Here is a 22212-nt window from a genome sequence, read left to right on the forward strand (position 1 = left end):
TGAAGATTAGAAGGTTCAGTGGGCCAATCTCTGTGGCTTCTGGGCAACTCATGTAACCTCTCTGAGCCTGTTTTCTCCTCTGTAAGTTGGCAACAGTACCACAGGGTGTCCGTACTCTGGCAACAGAGGTGAATGTGCATGGCCATCCGGGGCCTCTCACGATGCTAAAAGCATGATACAAAACCATCTGTTTCCAGACTTGATGGCCATCCTGTGGTAGCCAGCCCTTGAGAATGGAACAAGGATTTATTGAAATAATGCTCATGAACTGCTAAATGTGTTGCTTCATGAGGACTTTGAAAATAGCTGTCCTAATGGCCACCATCATTGGTGCTGTCACTGTCATCCCCACCGTTGATAACATTAAGAAACCTAGGAGAAGGCCAGGAGGCAGGAAGGAGACCCTGAGTCTCTTTGCTCTGAAACCACCTGACTTTGACCTTGACTCTGAACATAGGAACCCTCTGTCCCCTGCATGTTCGATGACCAGCCATCTCTTTTCCGGCCCAGGAAGGAGGCTCCCCTGTTCTGAGGCACAGCCTGGAGTTGGGGGTGTCCCCTCTGCAAGTACTGTGAAGTTCTCCCCTTCATCACCCTGTGCCCAGCATCCTGGGATCAGTTTTCCCCCATGGCTTGAAACAGCAGGTCTGTGTGTGGCATCCTGGAAACACTCCAGACCTGAAACACTGCTGAATTGGTTTTCCCAGAGCTGGGATATGCTATCCTTTGAACAGAAAATGTCCTGGTTAGAGGCTCTTGTGTGGGAGCCGAAGAGGAGAAAATGAAGAAAAGGCAGAAGGGACAAGCATAGAAATTGACTTTGGCAAAAAGGGATGAACCCAGGATTTGGCATTAAGAACCTTGGATTCTAGACCAGGTTTTGACAGAAAGTGCATGTGGCCCTTAGGACATTCACTTCCCATCTTGAGTCTTCTTTTCCTTACCAGAAAATGAAGGGTTTGATTCAAGTCAGGGACAGAAATAAGTTTGCATCTCCTAGGAAAATCAGAATCTGTTAGTAATGTCTGCCCAGAGGGCCGTATTGAAACTTCGAGGCCGAGTAATTGCTTAGTAATAGCCACCTTGGGCACCTTGCAGGGAGGCACTGAACACCTATCCTCCACCTCTGAGTCTCCTGGTGCTCAGTCTTGGCTTCTGGGTCTTAAACCTGAACTGTTTGCCCGTGGGACAGAAGGCCCACTCACTAGTGCCAGAAGCTACAGAGCAAAGCATAGTCGCTCTGGAGCTCACGACAGTATCTGCGGGACACTCAATGGCATTGGCTCCCGTGGGCCGTCTGCCATTTTGGTGAGACAGCCAAGTGAGTGCAAAATCAGTAGGTGCCACGGCATGTGCCTGGGGAGAAAGCTAATTATCGCGCTGAGCTTGAGATATGGCTTGTGTCCACGCGGAGCTCAGGTGGCCAGCTTCAGGAGGACATGGAGCTCTGGAGACAGCTACCAGCACCTCTTGCCCAGCAGTGGTGGGTGGAGGCTGCGTTTCTCAGGTTTCTCCTGGCACGTGGCCTGTCTTGTTTCTGGTCTGAGCTATGAAAAGCCGAACACAACAGAGTGGTAGTAATTGTCCTCCAGAGGAACTGACACTTGTGGCTCGCCCATTGTGCACCAGGACTGAGCAAGGCTCTGCTCCACCATCTGAGTCGGTCTTCACTTTGTCCCTCTGAGAAGGTTGTTGTTAGGATGGTTGCCGTTGTGACAAGTCACTGGTCTGAAGACACACACGAGGAGATGGGAAGGTTACCACTTACTAACAAGTGACCTTGAGCGAATTCCTTTCTCCTCTGAGCTTCGAATACATCCTCTGTAAAATGGGTCTGTTAATACCTACATTGTTAAGCTAATACCTACATTGTTAACCATTTAAACTAGATGGTTCTTACTACCCACTTAGGACAACGCTTTGTTTTCACTATGAGCCAATGTTAACTGCTCTTCTAATAATTGTTGATACCAGCCATGCGACCTTAGGCGAATTGCCTTAGTGAATGGAGGTGACCGATAGAGTTGTTGGCAGTGACCAGGTAGCAATCCAGCCAGAAGCTTTGCTGTCTTGCAGGGACACGTGCAGTGTTGGTATATCTCTCATTTCCAATTATTTTTTAATGTTTGTTTATATTTGAGAGAGTGTGCCCGCATGAGTGGGGGAGGGGCAGAGAGAGAGGGAGACACAGAATCTGAAGCAGGCTCCAGGCTCTGAGCTGGCAGCACAGAGTCTGACACGGGGCTCGAACTCATGAACTATGAGATCATGACCTGAGCTGAAGTCAGACGCTTAGCAAACTGAACCACCCAGGCACCCCTAAATCTCTCATTTTTTAAAAGAGAAATGAGAAATCTGGATTTGCATGTGACCTATCCTGGTTTTAGAACATGGGCAACAAGGAAAAATATGTCATCGATATTACAGGCCAAAAAATACCACCTAGCACGAATCATCTAGAGGCCACCAATTGGCCATCCCATGTTAACACTTCCTACCACAAGCCTCTCCTCTTTTAGGTAGGTGTGTTCAAAACCTTGTTGTTCGAAGAATTCTAATTCTGTGTGGTTTGCAAAGAATTACAAAACCTCTTAAGGCACACGCAGAACCAAGTGTGTGGTTTAGATACCGGATAACTGTTTATTCTCACAGGTGTTCACACCCACCTGGAGAACCATTGAAGTCCTTCCAGAGTTTCCATGCCTCTGTGGTCTTTTGTAGCTTCCAAGGTAATTCACTAACTCCAAGGGCCTGAACTTCATTTTGAGGTCCTGTGGCTCTGTTCCAGGGTGTGGGTTACAATCTGTGGAAGGAAAGCCAAGTGGTAAAGAGACCTGTAAACTCTTAAAACTTGGAAGACCACAGAGACAGGACAGAGTAAGGAAATTGCACCCAGTTGAAAGGGCCCAACTCTGCACCACTGTCTCTCTAAAGCACTGCCAGTGTCCTTGACCTCTCTGTGAGGTTTCTGTTTTCTCCGTCTTTCTTCGAGATGAGTTTGCATTTTCCAACAAGGTGAGGGCTGTGTGATTCTGGCCGGCGTCTGTATTCCTAATGTAGCCTTTCTGAGAGAACAAGGGGACTTGTGTGCTGTTGGAATCCCTCCCTCATTGACCAGTGTCACCCGCCATGCACGTCCCCAGCCTTCATCCCAGGAGTCACGGACACATGAGATAAGCTCCTTGTGAAATCCCAGAGGGACACCTGGCAGACAAAGTCCCATTGTGTGAGCACCTTCATGGCTGTGAACAAATCCTGAGGAGTCCAAAGGAGCCACTTACCCTGGGGAAAGAAAGCTGGAAAGATGAAGGTGATGGTCAGGGTTTCCGGGGCAAGGAGGTCATCACCATGTAAGTGGAGAAAAAGGAAGGAGCAGAAAACACCTTGTACCCCACTGTGGATGGAATGGTTTGTCCCCCTAAATTAATTTGTTGAAATCCTGACCCGCAGTGTGGTGAGGGCTGCTGAGGGCAAAGCTCTCAAAAACGGAAGGAGTGCCATTATAAATGAAGACACTGGAACGCTCCCTCAGCCATTCGTCTAGGTGAAGGCACAGCAAGAAGAAAGCTGTCCATGAACTAGGAAGTCCTGCCAGACCCTGAATGCACCAGCACCTTGATCTTGGACCTCTCTGCCTCCAGGACTATGAGAAATACAATTCTGTTTCTAAGTCACCCAGTCTGGTTAGTTAGAGCCCTCAAACAGACACACACCCATCATGGAAATGTCTAGCGGATGCAGAACGTGAGCATCAGAGTTGCATGAACACCTCAGAGCCTTGGTGACTGGCTGGGGATCAGAGGGGAGGGGTCCTATTCTTGGTCTCGCACTGGCTGTCTGTGTCACTTCGGATGCTTCTGGTCTTGAATTACCCATGCTACAGTGCAGGTCTTGTCAAGCTTCAGTACGCATAAGACTCACCCAAGACTGTTCAATGAAAACACAGGTTCTTGGGCTCCTGGCCCAGAGATCCCGATTCACTAAGTTCATGGTTTTGTAAAGCACCAGGATATTGGTGAAGGTGCCGGTTTCAGGCCGCTTGCAAACCTAAGCATCAGTCCTGGCTCCAACCCTTATCAGGCCTGTGTTTCTGGGCAAACGATCCTCCCTGAGTTTCAGTTAATCTGATTTGTAAAAGGGGGAGCATGATACCTGCCTTGGCAGAGTGGCAAGGATTTCATGTGCTTGGCACAGAATAAACAGAAAAGGAGATGGCTAAATTTGCCTATTTCACTACTGTCGAATGGGATTGGTTCAGCTGGGATCTATAATGAGTGGCCGTGGAGAAGAATTGTGGCTGATTGGTTTGGGGGTGGAGGGGTATGTCTTAGCCTTCAAAAGCCTGGAAGAAGACGACAAAGAGGAGATAACTTTTGAGCTTTTAAAAATTTATTTAGGTTGAGACAGAGTGAGTGTGAGCAGGGGAGAGACAGTGAGAGAAGGAGGGAGAGAATCCCAAGCAGGCTCTGTGCTGTCAGCACAGAGCTTGACGCAGGGCTTGATCCCACAAACTGAGATCGTGACCTGGGCTGAAATCAAGAGTCAGACGCCCACTGAGGCCACCCCAGTGCCCTTGTTTGTGAGCTTCTAACCGCGCAGCAGACGTTAAAAATAGCTGGTTTTATTAAACATGCATGATCACCTATAATGTCTGTGGTAGCCCACTTCCAAGATGAGGAGGTGACTCTCTATACACATGAACAGTCCAGATTTCCACCTCTTAAGCTAGTGTCCTTATTTATTTGTGTCCCCTTTAACTTCGAAAACAGTCCTAGACTGTCCTTTCTGTCCTTCCTTGCAGTAGCTCTGTTGGAGAATACAGTCCCACCTATTCACAGGGTGTGGTTGAGAAAAGCTCACAGAAACTAAGTAGTTTGCCTGAGGTCCCAAATCTACTAAGTGGTTGTTAATCTGCTGAATCGCCAAACCCCAGCACCTCAGAATGTGAAGGTTTGGAGACCGGACCTTGGCAGAGGTAATGAAGTTAATATCAGGCCTGAAGGTTGGGCTCTAATCATTCTGACTGGTGTCCTTATAAGAGGAGGAAGTTTTCGATGCACAAGGAGACACCAGAGAGGCTCAGACATGGAGGGTAGAACATGTGAAGACACAGTGAGAAGATGGGTGTTGGTGAGTTGAGGAGAAAGGCCTCAGCAGACAGCAACCCTCTTGGCTCCTGGATCTTGGATTTCCAGCCTCCAGAACTGTAAAAATAAACATGTCTGGCACATGGGCCAAGCAGACTAATCAGTGGTGACGTGTGATTTCAGCTGACGGTCTGACCCTGAACCTGCGCTCTTCCACTGCATTTTCCTTCTTTGCCCCATACAGTCCCTTGTTAAAAGTGACAGCATCCTTTTGGGTCCTTGGCTTGGCATCCGAATTCCCCTTGCACTTGATGGTCTTGCTTGGTGGTCTCCAGCAGGCAGGAACGCTGTTGGTGAGATTTTGTGTTTTAATCTCTGATCCTATAAACATCCCCCTGCGTTTCCTGAGGTACCTGGTGTTTTGTAAAGCACAAACTCCTAATGGGGGAGGCTTCTATTTCTGTCCCCAGAGGGTTCTCGGGAAAACAGTGCCACACCAGCCTTCTGAAATGTTCTCCTGGGTGTGTCCGTGCAGAGATTGTACTGCAGGGCCTGGTGTCTATTGCTCTGCTAACTTGATGGCCCCGATGGGGGGAAATCCGGCTCTGAAGACTTGAGTCACAGTATTGTTGCCTCCACACCAAAGCCATTGCTTAATACCCAAGAGCAAACACTATCTTAGGAGATACTCAAAGCACAGGAAGGGAACACACTTTCCAATGGCTGAGGCTAAGCTCGAGGCTCACCGCCGACCAGGGGAGCCCAAAACGTTTGAGGCACGTATGGAATGATCATGAAATGTCTCCTCCTATTTTCTTCATGGAAGCCTAATTGCTTGTTAAAATCAGGCTTTTGGGCTTGCTGAGCTCCAAAGTTTCTGAGCCTGGCTTCCTGGTCTTGAAGTGAGACCGAGTTTCATTTCTCCAGGATCTGTAATCAGACTCCTGCCTATTATTTAAACCGTTAGCTTTGGGAATAGAAGTGTGCACAGAGTCCCTTTAAACTCCTTTCTGTCTCCCTCCTGGTGCCCACCAGACATGGTGCTAGCTACTGAGTTGGGACTCCGTAAATATGTGTGGATGGATTTGGTGCCCCACTGTGGCAAACTGGCTGTGTTTTTAGTCATGACACGTGTGCTAATTTCCATCAACCGTGTCCACTACCTTTTTTTTTTTAAAAAAGGATGCTAATAGTGGTTAAAGTGCTACTGTTGATTTGCTGTGTGTGTTCTTTCTTTTAGTAGACCTCATCCAGGTTGCAAGATGATTTTTTCTGATGGGGGATTGTGTTCTCCAGTGGAGCTAATATAAAATAATGGAGCACAGGTTTCTCAAGTACAGGGACCTGGTGTCCAGTCCAGGCTTCAGTACTGTCTGTGTAACCTTGGACACGTCGCTCAATTTCTCTGGTCATCAGTTGGCTCATTTCTGTAATGAGCATCATGGAAGTCTCTATCTCCTAGGGTTGTTACAAGGGGTCAGTGGAATGATACATGTCTAGAAGGTAAGCCAGTGTCTGAAACGTGGTAAGAACTCCAGGTATTAGTTATCACTTACTAGTTCTTACTAGTATTGATGATTGTTGGAAACGGTCAACTAATAGGCCCATGGGTTAAAGTTTAAAATAAACTGGAGAAATGAAAATGGTAATTACCTCAGGGCAAGAGGATTCTGAGAAATCCTGTTACCATTGTTTGTCATGGCATTGGAGTAAATTCAGAGGGACTGGTCCATTTGGCAAAGAGATGAAAGTGACCTCCTATGTAGTATGAGGTCTTGGTGGTTGAGAATGTCCTTTGCTTGGCATAACCTACAGCTCCTGTGGAGTGTGGCACATAGTAGGTCCTAAATCATAGCTATAAATGGTAGTTAGTTCAGGTTCCTGAGGTTTGTTTGCATACTTGGGGAGAGTACATAGCATTTTGTTTCCAAGGCTGGACTGTCCATTATGTTTTTGCTCTATTAAGATCAATCTTCAGAAAGTGTATCAGTTAGTTACTACCACAATGATGGCTGTATAACAAAGCACCCTGAACTGTGTGGCTTGCGACAACAAGCATGTATTATATATGTGTCTGAAGGTTGGCTGTTCAAGGCTGGGGTCGGCTTCAAGCTGCAGGTTGCATATAGGTTTGTTCCCTGTGTGTGTCCTCCTCCTTGCACCAGCAGGCTACCTGGGGCATGTTCTTGTGGGGATAGCAAAAGCACAAGAGATCATGTTCAATCACACAAGCATATTTCAAGCTTCTGCTTAGGTCCTGTTTGTTAATCTCCCCTTGGATGAAACACATCAAAATGGCAAGCCCCAGGTCAAGGGATGGGGCAGAACACTCAGCAAAGAAATGGAAAGTCATGTGACTAGAGGGTGTGGATACAGGGAGTGGTGAAGAATGCGGGCCACTAAATCGGTCTGCCTGGTTCCCTCTTTGACTTCCCCAATTTAGTCATTGCAATAGATGATATGAAAGGGCTTCCCTTGCTTCAGGCAGTTCCGTAGCCCCAGTATCCACATTAAGATTCTAAAAGCACTCCACTGTAGCATCCGAGCATGTTGCAAATTCCCCTTTGGTCTCCAGGAGCCTTTCCCCTGACAGACAGGAATTTACTCTACTGTAAACCAAAGAGTCCCAGTTTAGACAGACACGATGGATTAGGCAGACAGCATCATTGACCCGGTTCCACTTCGTTAGCCTTTCCAATTAAGGAGGATGTTGCTGAAAGGGAGACCTCACAGATATATTGCCATACCTGGCATCTTCTGGATGGAGCTTCTGTAGGGAGAAGCTTAGGTTTTGAGTGTGCACAGAGGGAGGAGATTGAATTTTTGTTGGCAAGTGAATCCTAAGTGTTAATAACATGGCTGCTTGGGAGTACTCTGTCTGCTTCCTGGCTAGGTCATTAACATGCTAAGTAGATAATACTGGACCCCTGACCATGTGCTGGGAGGGTTTCTGATCTTGGAATGCCAAGTAAAGAGCCGGTGCTCTACCAGAATCTAAGAATCAGCTTTGGGTTTTGTCAGTACAGTTGACAAGTTGACAGAGTTTTCTGTGGTTTGCCAAGGACGATCGCTTTCAGGGAAGTTGTTCTTCGGGGTTCAGGATGGCATTCTCCCCTCTCCACCCCTTCAGGATTCTGAGCAGTGAAGCATAAGCCCCAGACAATAGCCAAATGGGCTGAGAAGTACAACTTAATTAATCTGGGCGCACACCCAACACCCCAGTGTGGTTCTTCACTGTGACCTGGCTTTGAGAATGAGGCTCATGTTGGAGTCTGAGAGGCAGCTTCTTATCTTCTGGCCAAATCGAGATGGCAGAAACTGAACTTTGGGAGAGACACACAGGCTGACTTGGAGTTGAAGAGTAATGTGGCATGCCCTCACCCACAAAGCAGCATGCCTGAGGCCGGAGTCCCACCCTGTCATAGACCAGGAGGAGAGCCTTGTCTCCCAAAGACAAAAGTGGGTCCTGTCCAGTGTGCCTGACACAGGGAAAATGGAAGAACAGGGTTGCCACTCCCTGTGTGTGAGGATGAAGAGGCTGGTCAGGGGGAGCCCCGTGAGGAATGGCTAAAACACGGAGGCTGCTCACTCGAAAATGCCTCAGCCAAGGTTCTCACCCATAAAGCGGCCCCCTCCTCACCCTTGGGAGGGAGCTAGATAAGGGTTTAAAGAGAGAGCCTCTAAAATACTTTCAAGGCTTGAAGGACAAGGCTGCAGTGTCCAGAGAGGGGGAGGAGTATTCCCCTCAGTATCTTCCTGGGTCTGAGCAATATTCTGTGCCTGGGTAGAATGTGGAAATTGGAGTGAGCTGTTTGCCTGGTGGTCAACTTGGAGCTGTAGCCTTGGAGAAATGCTGGGGACTGGATTCAGAGCTAGGATCTGGGGTGGGGGTGGGGTGGGTGGGGAAAGGAACCCTTCATCTTGAAAGAAAACTCAGAACAGACCAGACCTCAGGGTTACTTTGGCATCGTTATAAAGATACCACAGCAGAATCATTAAGAAAGTGACTGACCATTCCCCTAGGGTAGGGGTTGAAAATTTTGCCGCAGTTTTTTCTTTTCTAATTGTGGTAAGAACACAACAGGAGTTGTACTCTGTTAACACTGCAGTATACACCTAAAAATTTTGTTCACTGTAACCACAATGTCGTACAGCTGAATGCCAGGGTTTCTACATCTTGCATGAATGAAACTTGACACCTGTTGAATAGCAACTTGCCATTCCTTGCCTCCAGCCCACCTGACACCCACCCTTCCACTCTCTGTTTCTGTGAATTTGACTATTGGAGATGCCTCATGGGAGTGGAATCATGACACTTGGGTGCCCATGCTCGTTGAAGCCATACAACAGCCAAGATAGGAAAAAAGGGTAAACATCTGTTGATGGATGAATGGATCAAGATGTGGTGAATGCGTATAGTGCACTGTTACTCAGCCTTATGTGACAACAAGGATGAACCTTAAGGATGTTACGTAGAGTGAACCAAGTCAGACCACAGAAGGACAAATACAGCATAATCCCTATACTTCCTTCTTATTCACCGACTAGGGCCGGGGGGTGCTCAATTGCATGGCTTCCTAGAAGCCAGTGCTGGAAAATCTCTTGCCTAAAGCAACGCTTCCAAACTGAGTTTGTCCTTTGGGGCCCTAAAATCAAGCCCATTCTCTGTAAGAGGCAGCTTGAGGTTGCTTTCCCAGAATCCTGAATCCAGGGTGGTTAAGTTCAGAGCCGACACAGTGCAGACAAAAATAGTCTTTATGTGCTGGGTTTCCTGTTTTCCTTGGAAACCACTTGCTGAAAAACCCTGCCTCCTCCTCACCCATCCCTCCCGCCTCTCGACCCACCCTGCCCCCCACCTAAAGAGTTCATGTTTAATGACCCGCGACATGACCACCAAGCCTTTCCAGTCAATTGGCTTTTGTAGAGAGTGAATGAATAGGACTTTTCTCTGGCCTTCGCTATCCTGAAAAGGCTCTTCCCCAGCCCATTGGAATGTGCTGCGAAAATGAGGAATTAAGCTCTTCTTTTTCTGTCTGTTCCTTCCCTCATTTTTTGTAAGACCAGGCACAAATTGGTGGCCTTGCCCCCTCATCTGGACTCTGTGTTCCTTGAGGTGTGTTTCTAATCTTCTCAGGGGTCCATTGTCTCCATATAGAGGATTTGAACACACTTTAAGAGAAGCAGCAAGAGTGCTTTCTTTCCTATTTCCTTACACTTGCACATTTGCATGATCTCCGTGGCGGGTGTCCCCCCCCTTAACCTGTCAGTGAGAAACTTGAACCCCCTTAGTCATCTGGGTGTGGGAAGAAGTTAGGGCGAGATTGGGGATTGGGTCAAGCTCTTCTCATGAGTTGTGGAATGGGGAAGACAGTTGGGCAGCCCTCCCTGTGGGCTTGTTAGGCACTGAAGAGATGTAGCTTTGTTGGAAAATGCAAACTGGCTTAGTAGGCGCAGTTTCCCCCCATCACTTACCTGTGTTTTCTCCTCTCTCCCTGCAGGACCCTCATCCAAGTCCACCGATCACCCTGGAGACACAGGTCAGTACCTTCCCCTGATTTTTCTCACTTACCTGTGCCAGCTCTTCAGGGGGCTTGGTGCACCCTCTTGGCTCAGGAAAGCTGGGCAGGCACATCAGACCATCCTCTTGCCCATTGGGGTGTGTGCAAGCACACGCAGGTAGGGACATGTGCCAGCCGATTGTGTGTGCACGCACGTGTGTACCCTTGTATCCGCGTGTTCATCTTCAGGGCCTGAAAAGTGACGTCGCCTGTCAGTCTCCCTCCTGCCATCTGGAATATTCCCATGGTGGCAGTGCCTACCTTGCGGCGTTGTGAGCACAGCAGAAAATGGTGTCCGTGAAGTCGTCAGTATGTATTAAGTACCGGTGAGGTAGCTTTTGAAACCAATAGACTGTTGCCTTTCCGGCTGGGCTTTAAGGGGAGCTATCTTTGGATTGATCGTTTCCTGGGCTCTGAGGGTTGGTCACACAGAGAGGAGACCAGATGGACTGCATCCAGAGCCCTGTCTGCCCAAGACAGGCAAGCCTGCTGGAACATTGCAAGGCTGTGGAGCAGTGCTGTGGCTGTTTCTGGAGTTGTCTGGCAAGACCCACCTGCCTGTCTCCCTCTCCAGCCTCCTCCATGGGTCCCTGTTCTCACCGATGTCTCTGCCTCAGTCTCCCCTAGGGGAATGAAGGCCCTCCCCCACCCCCCGCCCAGCTTCTCCTTACCAGATCAGGAGGGCCACACACGATGGGCAAAGTGGAGTCCTCTGCCTTCTCTTTCCTACACGTATGTTGAGTTCTGTCGACTTCAGGAATGACACAACAACAGAGCAGGTGGGAAAGAGCATGTGACTTGGAGGATAAGGACCCCGTTCTCTGGCCCTTTTGGGCCATCCTCTGGTCTGGTTCCTCTGAAACTTCTGCCAGTGACCTGTCACCTTAGCCGTGTTTGCCCCATGTGAATCACACCTGTTCCAAGTCCCATAGAAGTACATTGGCCTTAAATCAACCTAATGTACTTTCAGAAGTGGACTTACTCTAAGCTAATCGTGCTCAGTCAAGGCGATCTTTGACCTCCAGAGGACGTACGACAATGTCTGAAGACAATTTTTGATTTTCTCACCTTGGGGTGGGGAGGTGACTACACCAGGGTAGCAGGTGGGGAGGTAGACTCCAGGGATGCTGCTAAGCTTAGGGCAGTGCCCGGGCCAGCCCCCCCCCCCACCCCCCCACGCAGAGAACCAGCTGGTATAAAAGGTCAGTAATGACGACGATGAGAAACGCTATCCCGTGGGATAATATTGGTGAAATCACAAGCAAGGAATCACATGCTGGTTAGATTTTTTTTTTCCGCAAAACATTAAGAATTAAACTATTATTCAATGGTTAAATGATTAAATATTTAACGATTAAATAAAAATAAATACAAATATATAAATTTTAAATATTAAACTATTAAACTATATTAAAATGTTAAGCTATTAGTTAAATACGATTAGTTAAATATTAAACTATTGAATATAAATATAAAATTAAAAACATAAAACTTAAAATACTAAAATACAATTTAAACGTTCCTTTTGAGTTCCCTCCAAAATCATCTACGTATACTCTCAGAGCATTTGTTTGTATGCTGTGTTTTGGAAAACAAGGCTCTCCCCAGTCTACTGAGTGGATTACCAGAGAACTTCCACAGTATGTTTTCATTTTTTGTTACTTTTTAATGATTTTTTTAATGTTTATTTGTGAGAGACAGAGCATAAGCGGGAGAGGGGCAGAGAGAGAGAGGGAGACACAGAATCCGAAGCAGGCTCCAGGCTCCGCCCTGTCAGCACAGAGCCTGATGTGGGGCTCAAACCCACAAACCAAGAGATCATGACCTGAGCCAAAGTTGGATGCTTAACTGACTGAGCCACCCAGGCATCCCAGGGTGTGTTTAAATGATGGCCCTTCCCTTGATCAGTCCTTCCCCAGAGGAAAACTTGACTCAGGAGAGCCCCTGGACAGATGGTCTGTGTCCCGAATTCTAGGAGCCAAATCTTATCTCCCAGGGAGGAGTAGATGTGCCCCAGGTAGTTCTGTCCTTGGCTGTCTTGTGTCCTTTACTGTAGAAACCATCCAGTCAGGAATTAAGAACCTCCATGGGAAAGAACAGTCACTTGCTGATGGCTATGGTGAGGGTGACAGCTCGGCCCTACACAGTGACCTCTCCTAGACCTGAACCTGATGCCAAGCCAGCCACAGCACAAGACAGGCTTTCTACGTTGATGCCACGCTATCAGGGAGATGACTCACCTGGGCTCCAGTACCCCTCTGTCAGCCCCAGCCGGCTCTTGGGGAGCCGTAGGATGTTCTAAGTTCCTATGTTAAAGAGACTCTGGAACCCAACCAAAGTGCTAATGTTTTTCTGTAACTGTTGGCACAAGTCGGTGGCCAGATCTTATGCTGTGCTGGGCCCCAGTCCATCCTGGGACTCATGATGGGATCCTGTTCAGCTGCCTGCAGGCAGGTCAGACAAGAGGGACATGGATGGGTTTTCTGGCAGAAAGTGGTGTCCCAAATATTACCCATATGGCAGCAGCGAGACAGCAGATGGGGCTGAGCTTGGAAAACCAACCATGCAGTGGTAAGGGACAGGTGTCGGAAGTCTGGCTCAGTTCCTGCTTCTTTGCCTCAGCTCCCTTTGCTCCTCAGACAGGCGTTACCCGGTCCAGCCTGGAGCACAGGTGTCACAGGTAGGGCTTGCCTTTCAGATTCATTGTGAGCTGTGTTTGTACATGACATACCTGTGGCTCAGCTTACTTAGTGCTCGGCCTGTGTAGGAACATTGGGCCACCCAGGGTGTTCGTTGGGTCCTCCCCCAGAACTTGGTGAATCCACCCTCAAGCCCCTGTTCTGAGTTGGCGACCATAGACAGATGGGCTTCTGGAGCCGCTGTAATGCGCTTCGCCTGTGGCAGCACCGAGCTCTGCATCTGCTGGCATCAGCATGCCTCCCTCTGCCTGATGGCCACATTCATAGAATGAGGGAGCCTAGCGAGGTTGAAATCCCTGGTGTCAGCTTTCCCTCAGCAGGCTGCTCCTGGGGTGCACCAAGGAAGCCCTGACTTGCCACGGTGGATGCTTCCCTAGTCTCCAGATGGTGGTTACCCAGGAACCAGAGGATGTAGTAATGAGGAGAAAGCCAGTGCGAAAGCCGTGTGAATTTGGTTACTGGCATTACCACGACCTCTGCTCACACTGGCATTGACCATTTGCCGAGAACTGGCTTCTCCCACTATATCTTCACCTCATTATGTAGGTGTTCTCATGATACCCATTTTCCAGATGAGGAACTTAAGGGTCAGAGAGGTTAACAAATGTGCTCAAGATGATGCTGGGAGCACATAGCATCGGTGAGTGTCAAACTGGGGGCCACAGGATACCACAATCTATCTTCTCAACTTGTATCTTATTGTTCCAGAAAAACAAGTTGCCTTGACTGGTAGATGTAAAATGGCTCAGGCAGAACTGGAGGGATGGGCTTGATGTATACAACCCAAGGTCTAGATAAAGGGAACGCTTTACAAAAGTATCCCCAATGTACTTAGATAAATAGGAAGAGAGATAGATGGGTGACAGGTGAGTAGGTATGTAGATAAATAGATATAATGCTTTGCACAGTGAGTAATTCTTTGACAGATAGATTGCCATAAGGCTTGTGGATAAAATGGTTTGAGCAATGGAGCCAATAGAAAATTTATTTTAAAACAAAAATGAAATCTCTCCCTGTACATCAGTAGTGTTTTTGACCAATTTAAATGCTCATTATTTGATTCTTTCTCATTGATCCCCAAGATGGCTTATTTCTGAACCCTCTCCAATTTGGCAAGGCTCTTGTCATTTAATTTTAGCTTCTCTGCCTGCCTTATCCCCTCTACCCCCCCACCTCCTGCCCCCACAAACGGCTTCACTGTCAATTAGTTAATGTCCTCTACTCAAATCCTGAGATACCCTGGGAGTTATAATAAAGGAACTCTTAGTTAGAACAAAGATTTGTCCATCTGGGTATTTGTGAAGTTGGCTGTACTTAGAACGGAAACAAACCTTCGTTTGCGTTGAGAATTCTCGCAGGACCTGAATATCAAGGGTATTAGGAGGAAAAACTCCTGATTGCTCAGTGTTCATCAACCAACCAGGTACTTGAATGTCTTTGATCTGCTCAGTAACTGGGAGTATAAGAGGACTGAGTTAACTACATTCACTGAATTAAAAGATGATGCTGGGGACATGAGGATTGTGAACAGAGCTCAGGCAGACAGAGAAGTGGGTGGTAAGAAATTAATACTCCAAAGCTACAGCTATGCAAATTCATTCATCCATTTGCTTACTTACATAGTTCTGGGGCCAGGAAGAGGCCAGGCCTTGTGCTAGATGCTAAAGATAAAGCAGTGAACAAGACAGAAAGCTCCCTGCCCATAGAGCACCTGCTCTGGTTGGGGGAGTCAACCAGTGAATTTCTGAATAAAAAAAAATGTGCCCATAATTTCGGGTAGTAATAAGTGAACAGAAATACAGGCAGGTCTGTAAGCAGGAGTGGCTGGGCGCTCTAGAGAAGCTTGTCCAGGGAGCGTTCTCTTTGGACTCGAGTTGCAAACTCAGGAACGGAGGTTTGAGCTGAGAGCTTACAGTGGAGAAAGAGTTACAGGCAAAGAGACCACAGTGAGAGCATTCTGAACATTTTGCATATTATATCTGGATTCCTATAAAAATAATGCCACTTTCCCTTAAAATCAATTAAAGTGTTAGCTCCTTTGAGCTCCTTCAATGCCTTTGTGTCACTAGAACGTCAAGATGAATAAGGAATTACCTTATCATGCAAGGGTGAAGGGAAAGGACTGGTAAGGGAGGTGGGGGGAGAAAAGGTGGTCACATTTGGAACCAGCCTGTCAAACTGATGTCCAGTGCATCTTGCCAGGGTCAAAGGAACTTAATAGCTCCTACGGTACTGTGCAGATACTGGGGACTTAGGTAAGAAATCTGGCTTATACTTAGCATTAGCTAATTCACTGGCTTAAGTTCTGCTGAACTAAAGCCTCCCACGAAACCAGCGGTTCACAACTGGTTGTGAATTTACCCCCCCAACCCCGCCCAGGGGACATTTGACAATGTCTTGAGACATTTTTGTTACGACTTGGGGGTGCGGCAGTGCTACTGGCCTCCAGTGAGTAGAGGTCAGAGGTGCTAAATACCCTGCAGACACCTGAGGAAGAATGATCTCCCAAATATCAGCAGTGCCAAGGGTGAGATACCTTGGTACACCCCTCTTTGCTCTGTGGAAAAAGATGACCCTGGCCATGGAATCATAACCATGTAGAAAAGTGTAATTCGTTCCTTCCTAGGTGTTGCCTCGTTTATGTCCAAACGTCACCCTCTCTGGTTAATATCAGACTTGTCCCATCTCCAGCCATGACATACTCGTCACCCAGAGTCTCTGGGTCTGTGTTTGCGTGCATAGTCACTGTCGAGTGATGACTCATGCGTGTGAGCATGTGCATGGCGTAGGTAAAAGGGAAAACACCTTTCGGAGATGGTTTCCTGAGAGATTTATGGCTCAACAGTGCAGGGAGTGTGCAGCGTGTAAAAAAAAAAAAAAAAAGAAAATGGAGCTACTTGGCTTGGGTTCAGAGAGGGACTGGCCAAGGCTTGTGGCCTGGTGGAGCAGGCTTTGCAAATAACTCGATTTGGAGGCCTGGTTCCTTTTTCTGAGGCAGACCACAGCCTCCTCCGTGCAAACTTCTCTCTGTGGAAGCTCTTTGCCGACTTGCAGGATTAAAGCAATTGCTGTCTCCTCGCCTCTCTTCCAGCTCTGGGCTTCGATTAACCTTTTCCTCCGTGGAGAGCAGGTTTTGGAGCAATCAGGGAGCTTTTGAATGGCTCTTACCTGAGTCTCCAGCCCATTAATTCTTATGGTGCCCAGCATCTGTTGAGAGGACAGCGAGACCAAATTGCTTCTCAGCCCATCTGCTTTCCTCCCGCCAGCCTCCTTGGGGGAACAGAACCTCTCTGGAGCAGACAAGGCTGGTTTTGGGACAGGCCGAGTCCCTCTCCTATGATCTTTGCTTCTGGCTCTGGTTTGCTGGGTCTTTAATCAGCCCTGGTGGGGAGTGGAGCAGGGAGGTGACCAGCTGGACCACTGCTTGGGCAGAGACAGGCAGGGAGCCTGTTTCCTGAGAACGGAAACATTCTCAGGGAGGGTTTGCGGTCCTTGGTCCTGGGCGCCTTACTGGTCTGTGTGACTCAGGGTGAACCATGTGATGCAACATTCCACAAATAGCCGACAAGTTCCCCCAAAGCCCAGCTACATGTACTGTTCTGAAAAATAGATCATGTTGAGATCACTATTCATCCCTTCTTGGTGGGAGCTGACTTTGCCCAAGATGTTGAAGGTTTGGGTTTGGCCGTTGACTGAGAACACTTCAAAATCATGACTCTTGTCCACAGTGACTAACGTACTTTGAATATGTTTCTGTGTTTTAAGATTTTTTAACTAGTCGATATACACAATGTTGGGCTCGAACTCGTGACCGTGAGATAGTTACATGCTCTCCTAGCTGACCCAGCCAGGTGCCCATTGAATATAGGGTATCATGAGCTGCGAAGTGTGCAACATACATGGATTTGTAAACTTACCGTTGTTAGCTAACCTTCATCAAGCACTTCGAGTGGGTTCTGGGCATGTTTCTGAGCAACCTCTTGGTATAGGTTCACTCATGCAGATTTCACAAGTATCCCCAATGGGAGGTATATCAACATCATCTCCACTTGACAGAGAAACAGGGGCGCAGAGAGGTTAAGGTGCTTGTCCAGGAGCTAATGGGGAGAGCAGCTAGGATTTGAAACTGGCCATCTAGCTTTCATTTGTCAGGTACCACAACCCCATGAGACAGGTACTAATCTTAGCCCATCTTCCAGATGAGCCGACTGGAAGGCCACGGAGACCAAGTTTCCTTTTATTTATTATTTTTTAAATGTTTATTTTTGAGAGAGTGGGCGAGTGTGCACATGTGAGCTGGGCAGGGTGAGAGAGAGAGAGAGAGAGGCTCCCAAACACGCTTCACGCTGCCAGCACAGAGCCCGGCATAGGGCTCCATCCTGTGAACCGCAGGATAATGACCTGAGCCAAAATCAAGAGCTGGACCCTCAACCACCTGAGCCACCCAGTTGCCCCCAATTGTTCTTTTAAAGGTAATTCGGTTAGTAAGTGGTAGAGGCTGAATTAGAAACATGATCTCTTTTACTACTTGGTTGCTGAGGATACACATGAAATGTACAGATTGGATGTAGAGATAAGAGGTAGGTATGCAGATACAAACATGGTTGTAGACCTGTGACTTAATTATATACAATATATGTCACGTACAATGCACACATTGTAATGTGTATATCCTAAATCAGATGTAATATATATTACCAAAATATGACCATATAGCTAATCTATGTATCTCCAATTTGTAGCATTTCTAATGTATATACATATGATGCTGCATGCATGTATCATGTATACACTATAATGTATGATACAGAGGTAAAGATAGTTTAGATGCAGGTGTAGCTACAGCTAGAGATGCAGTTACCAGTAGAAGCACATACGAGTGATGGAGAGCGCTCACTTGGCAACCCCAGGCAGATGGGTCTGGAAACACCTGTCCGTGCGGAGTGGCGTGCAGGTGAGGAACCAAACCTCCAGGCTGTGGGAAGGTTCGCCCTGCAGGGGGGAAGCAAAGTGGCGGCCCAAGGGGGAGTGGACACTCACATTTCCTTTCTGGCAGGCACATCTTCTTAGAGAGACTCCTCACACCCCTACTTCAAGCACAGAGTCAGGAGCCTGCTGTGCTGCCCGCTGAGCAACAAGGCAGTGTCGCCAGATTTGCATGGAGTTGCAAGCCAAAGCCTGGGTGAGGAGGCAGTGCTGCTGTTTGGTGGAAATATCAAACGTACCAGCGTGTTTGAAGCTCAGTCTGTCTTCTCCACGGGCGTTTTTGGGCAGGGCTGTGCAAACCAGCGAGCTTCAAAAGAGCAGGGTCCAGTGCTGGAATGTTCAGGCTGGGTTTTGAGGTTCTAGTTATCAAGATAACTCAGTCAGGAAAATCGCTTTTCACGTGAAACGGCAGCCTGATGGAAGTCCAGGTGTATAAGGCATGTAAAACTCAACGTCCAGGGCCCAGACTTGCAGAATATCACAGAAGAGGGCCTCCGATGTTCCTTGCTATACATTATTTGCATGTAGGACATGGTTAAGTACCTCTTGGAGGTGATGATCTCTCATCCTGACAGCCGTGCCCGGGAGGGGACTCTGGGCCCCCTCCTTAGCAGGTGCAGACCCAGAGGCGTCAAGAAGTTAAATACTTGGTCCAAGACCATCATGCTCCTGACGTTACTGACATGAAGTGTGTTGGGGGTGTCTCCTCTCCCCTCGCCCCAGCAGATCCGCTGTCAACCTTTCTTTTCCTGTCTCTGGGCCCTCAGAGGCTTGACCTTGATGGATTTCATCAGTGTGACTTCTCATTGCTTCCACTAGGGGGAGGCACTGGCAGGAGATGGGAAGGTGGGATGACAGTGGGTTGGGGGTCATTTTCCATGTGTCTCCCTGTGAGGGCCACAGTTCCCAGAGAGCTGCTATGATAGCTGTATTCTTCAGGATCTGGTAACACCACTCTTCAGGGTGGTGCCAGCTCCCCATTGTGGCCAGCCCTGCTTTGTTTCCCTTAGAAAGGGTCTTGTTACGGGGGCACCTGAGTGGGTCAGTCGGTTGAGTGTCCAACTCTTGATTTTGGCTCTGTTCATGAGCCCAGGGTCATGGGATAGAGCCCTGGGTTGGGCTCCATGCTGAGCATGTAGTCTGCTTAAGATTCTCTTTTGGTCTGCCTCTTTGTTTCACTGGTACACACATGTGCACACACTCTCTCTACAGAAACAACTGTTTGTTTATTCCCTAGGAGAGTAGTATATGTTTCCTTTGGGAACCCCGCCTTGGACATGAAGCCTGCCCCCAGCCCTTTGCTAACACAGCATTGCCGGAGTGAGCGACTGTCATTTCATGCCATGTTTTTGTAAAGTAGGAGTGGGGGTCTATCTTCAAGCCAAAGAAAGTCCTCACAATGGTTGCGAGGGAATGGGGAAGCTATTGAAACTAAATGCCCAGTTGTCAATGGCGTGAGTATTTTTCTGGGCAGGGCATCGTAGCTGTCATTCTGTTGGTGACAACTCCCCCCAAACAGAGACAAGAACATTCTACACGCCACTGTGCTGGTAAATCATCCTGGGACCCATGTATGTGAGAAGAGATGTCCCAGGCAGGGGACACTATGCTCTGAGTCTCAACAGTCACTCACACGCATTCTGTCTGTCGTGACTACAAGGCCGGGAAGAGCTGTCTCACCTGGGGAAGGGACTGACTGAGGTTGACGGTAACAACACAGCGGGGGTGGGGAGGGCAGGCCATTGGCTCCTCCCTGTAGCCCACAGCAGACAGACGGACAGAAGACAGATTGTTTCTGCCAGCCAGCACGGCCTTGGCAAACTCTCCCTGTTCACTGTCACACCCCCAGGAAATACCGCCTTTCTAGCCTTTGAATCTGTTTTCTCAGAAGTGCTCCTGCTCCTCCCTGTGCCTTCTGTTGCCATTTCTCCAGCCCAACTGGTCCTGTCTGGGGAGCTGGTGTGTCCTCTCCCAGCAGGATGAGGCGGTTAGCTGGCCCCAGCTCCAGCTCAGCACAACCCTCCCGCTGTGTTCAATTGCCTTCCTGAAAAGGAACATCTTATTAATAATGATAAGCCCTTCTAATTTTCTTCTGGGAACTGTAGCTCTGTTTTTCCACTGCAAGGAAGAGAGGAAAGGAAGGATGGAAAACTGAAGTTAGCTCTGGTGCAGGTGCCAGATGGGTGGGGCCAAGGACAGTGGTGCTGTTTTACTGTCCCAAGAAGGAAAACCCCAGCCAGCTCGATGCAGGAAGAAACTCCAGCCGTTAAGAGAGGCCTCGCTGCCCCAATTACAGTCTGACATTGGTTATGGGGGAGTGGGAGGTGGCTTTTTATTATGTGGCCCAAGATCCAAAGTGATATACGAGCCTGCTGATGGGTATCTCCCACTGGCCTGTCATTGTTCTGGAATTTTTTTCTTTCTTTTTTTTAAGCAGGGGGAAAGGGGGTTGGAGGAGTTCTGAGAAACTGGAAAGTAAAGGGGCCTCTAGAAGTCAGCTAGTGGTAAGGAAGGGGCCCAGGGTTAAGAACTTCCAGCAGCTTTCTTAGAAAGTTGGCTGCCAGAACCATCTTAGCTGCCTGAAGGGAGAGGGTGGACCAGGTGTTCTCGATCCTGTTCTTCTGTCTCCAGCCAGTATGTCTTTGAAGGCTCTCCTTTCCCCAGGGCAGCCTCCTTTGTGCAGAGTCGTTCAGCCAAAACACCCCAGATATTTTGGACTGGATCATTTTTCATTGTGGGGGGCTGTCCTGGGTACTGTAAGATATTTAGCAGCACCCCTGGCCTCCGCCTGCTACCCCACCCCAGTTGTAAGAACCAAAAATGTCTCCAGACGTGGTCACCAGTCTCCTGGTGGCACAATCCACCCCAGCTGAGAACCACTGACCTAAGTGGAGTTTGTAGGGATTGTGTGAAAGTCTGTTGACTGTCTGAAAGGATTGCTCATGAGGGTTAGGTGAAGTCCACTGGCTGAACACCTCCATATAAATGTCACTGGAATTTAAGTTTTTTTTTTTCTCTCAAGTGGCTTCCTATTGGCTGGGTTATAAATAAATTAGCACCTGCCAAGCCTCTGGGGGTGGGTGAGATGAGATATGGAGGAAAGTTATAATGTTTCTTCTTCGATCCTTTAAAACAAATTTTTTAATGTTTATTTTGAGAAACAGAGTGCAAGTGGGGGAAGGGCAGAGAGAGAGGAGGACAGGGGATCCGAAGTGAGCTCTGTGCTGATGGGAGGGACCCTGGACTGTCAGGTGACCTGAGCTGAAGTCAGACACTTGATGGACTGAGCCGCCCAGGCACCCTTCTTCTTCCTTTTGACACCCAGCAAACCCTGAAGCACAGGAGGGTGAGAGGCCTTGGTGTGCTCCTGGGGAATGACCTCTCAAGCTGCAGCTTTGAATCACGGCAGCGGGAAGGCTGAATCCCAGGCCTGGCCCTAGAACCCCATCTCCTTGAAGACACAGGCTGGCAGATTGGCCACGGTGTGGCTGTCTGAGGAGGGTGTGGGCTCGCCTAACACCCGGAAATAGTCTGTGGCTTTGGAGCTGACGCTGCGATGGGTTCAAACTGGCTGGTCTTTACTCCTACTTACTGGACTGTCACTGTACTGCATTCGTACAGGCTGGTCTTTAGTCTCTCGACTCCATGAAAGAGGCCTGTGTGTCGAGCGCCAGCCTAAAACAACCAGGCTGCTATGTGCTGTGCTGGCTATTAGGTGTTTACCTGTTAGTTTGTCCTTGGGTGTTCCCCCACCCTGTTCTCCGAGGACGGCTGTGGCTGGAATGTGTTTGGTTTTGATTTTCATTATTTATTAATAAATTTGGGAGGCGGTTGAGGTCTTCTTTGGGTTTATTTTTCATAGTGTTTATCAATAGTACTTTG

The 22212-nt window shown here is 48.3% G+C and overlaps 1 protein-coding gene across 1 annotated transcript in view; it reads left to right on the forward strand.

The window, feature by feature from the left end:
- XYLT1 (xylosyltransferase 1) overlaps positions 1-22212 on the forward strand; it is a 309407-nt gene that overhangs the window by 81189 nt on the left and 206006 nt on the right. Inside the window, exon 2 of the mRNA XM_030300138.1 lies at positions 10586-10624. Coding sequence (XP_030155998.1) covers positions 10586-10624 — 39 coding nt within the window. The remainder of the gene's footprint in view (positions 1-10585; positions 10625-22212) is intronic.

The sequence above is a fragment of the Lynx canadensis genome, chromosome E3 (assembly GCF_007474595.2).
Source record: "Lynx canadensis isolate LIC74 chromosome E3, mLynCan4.pri.v2, whole genome shotgun sequence".
In the NCBI taxonomy this organism is placed as follows: domain Eukaryota; kingdom Metazoa; phylum Chordata; class Mammalia; order Carnivora; family Felidae; genus Lynx; species Lynx canadensis.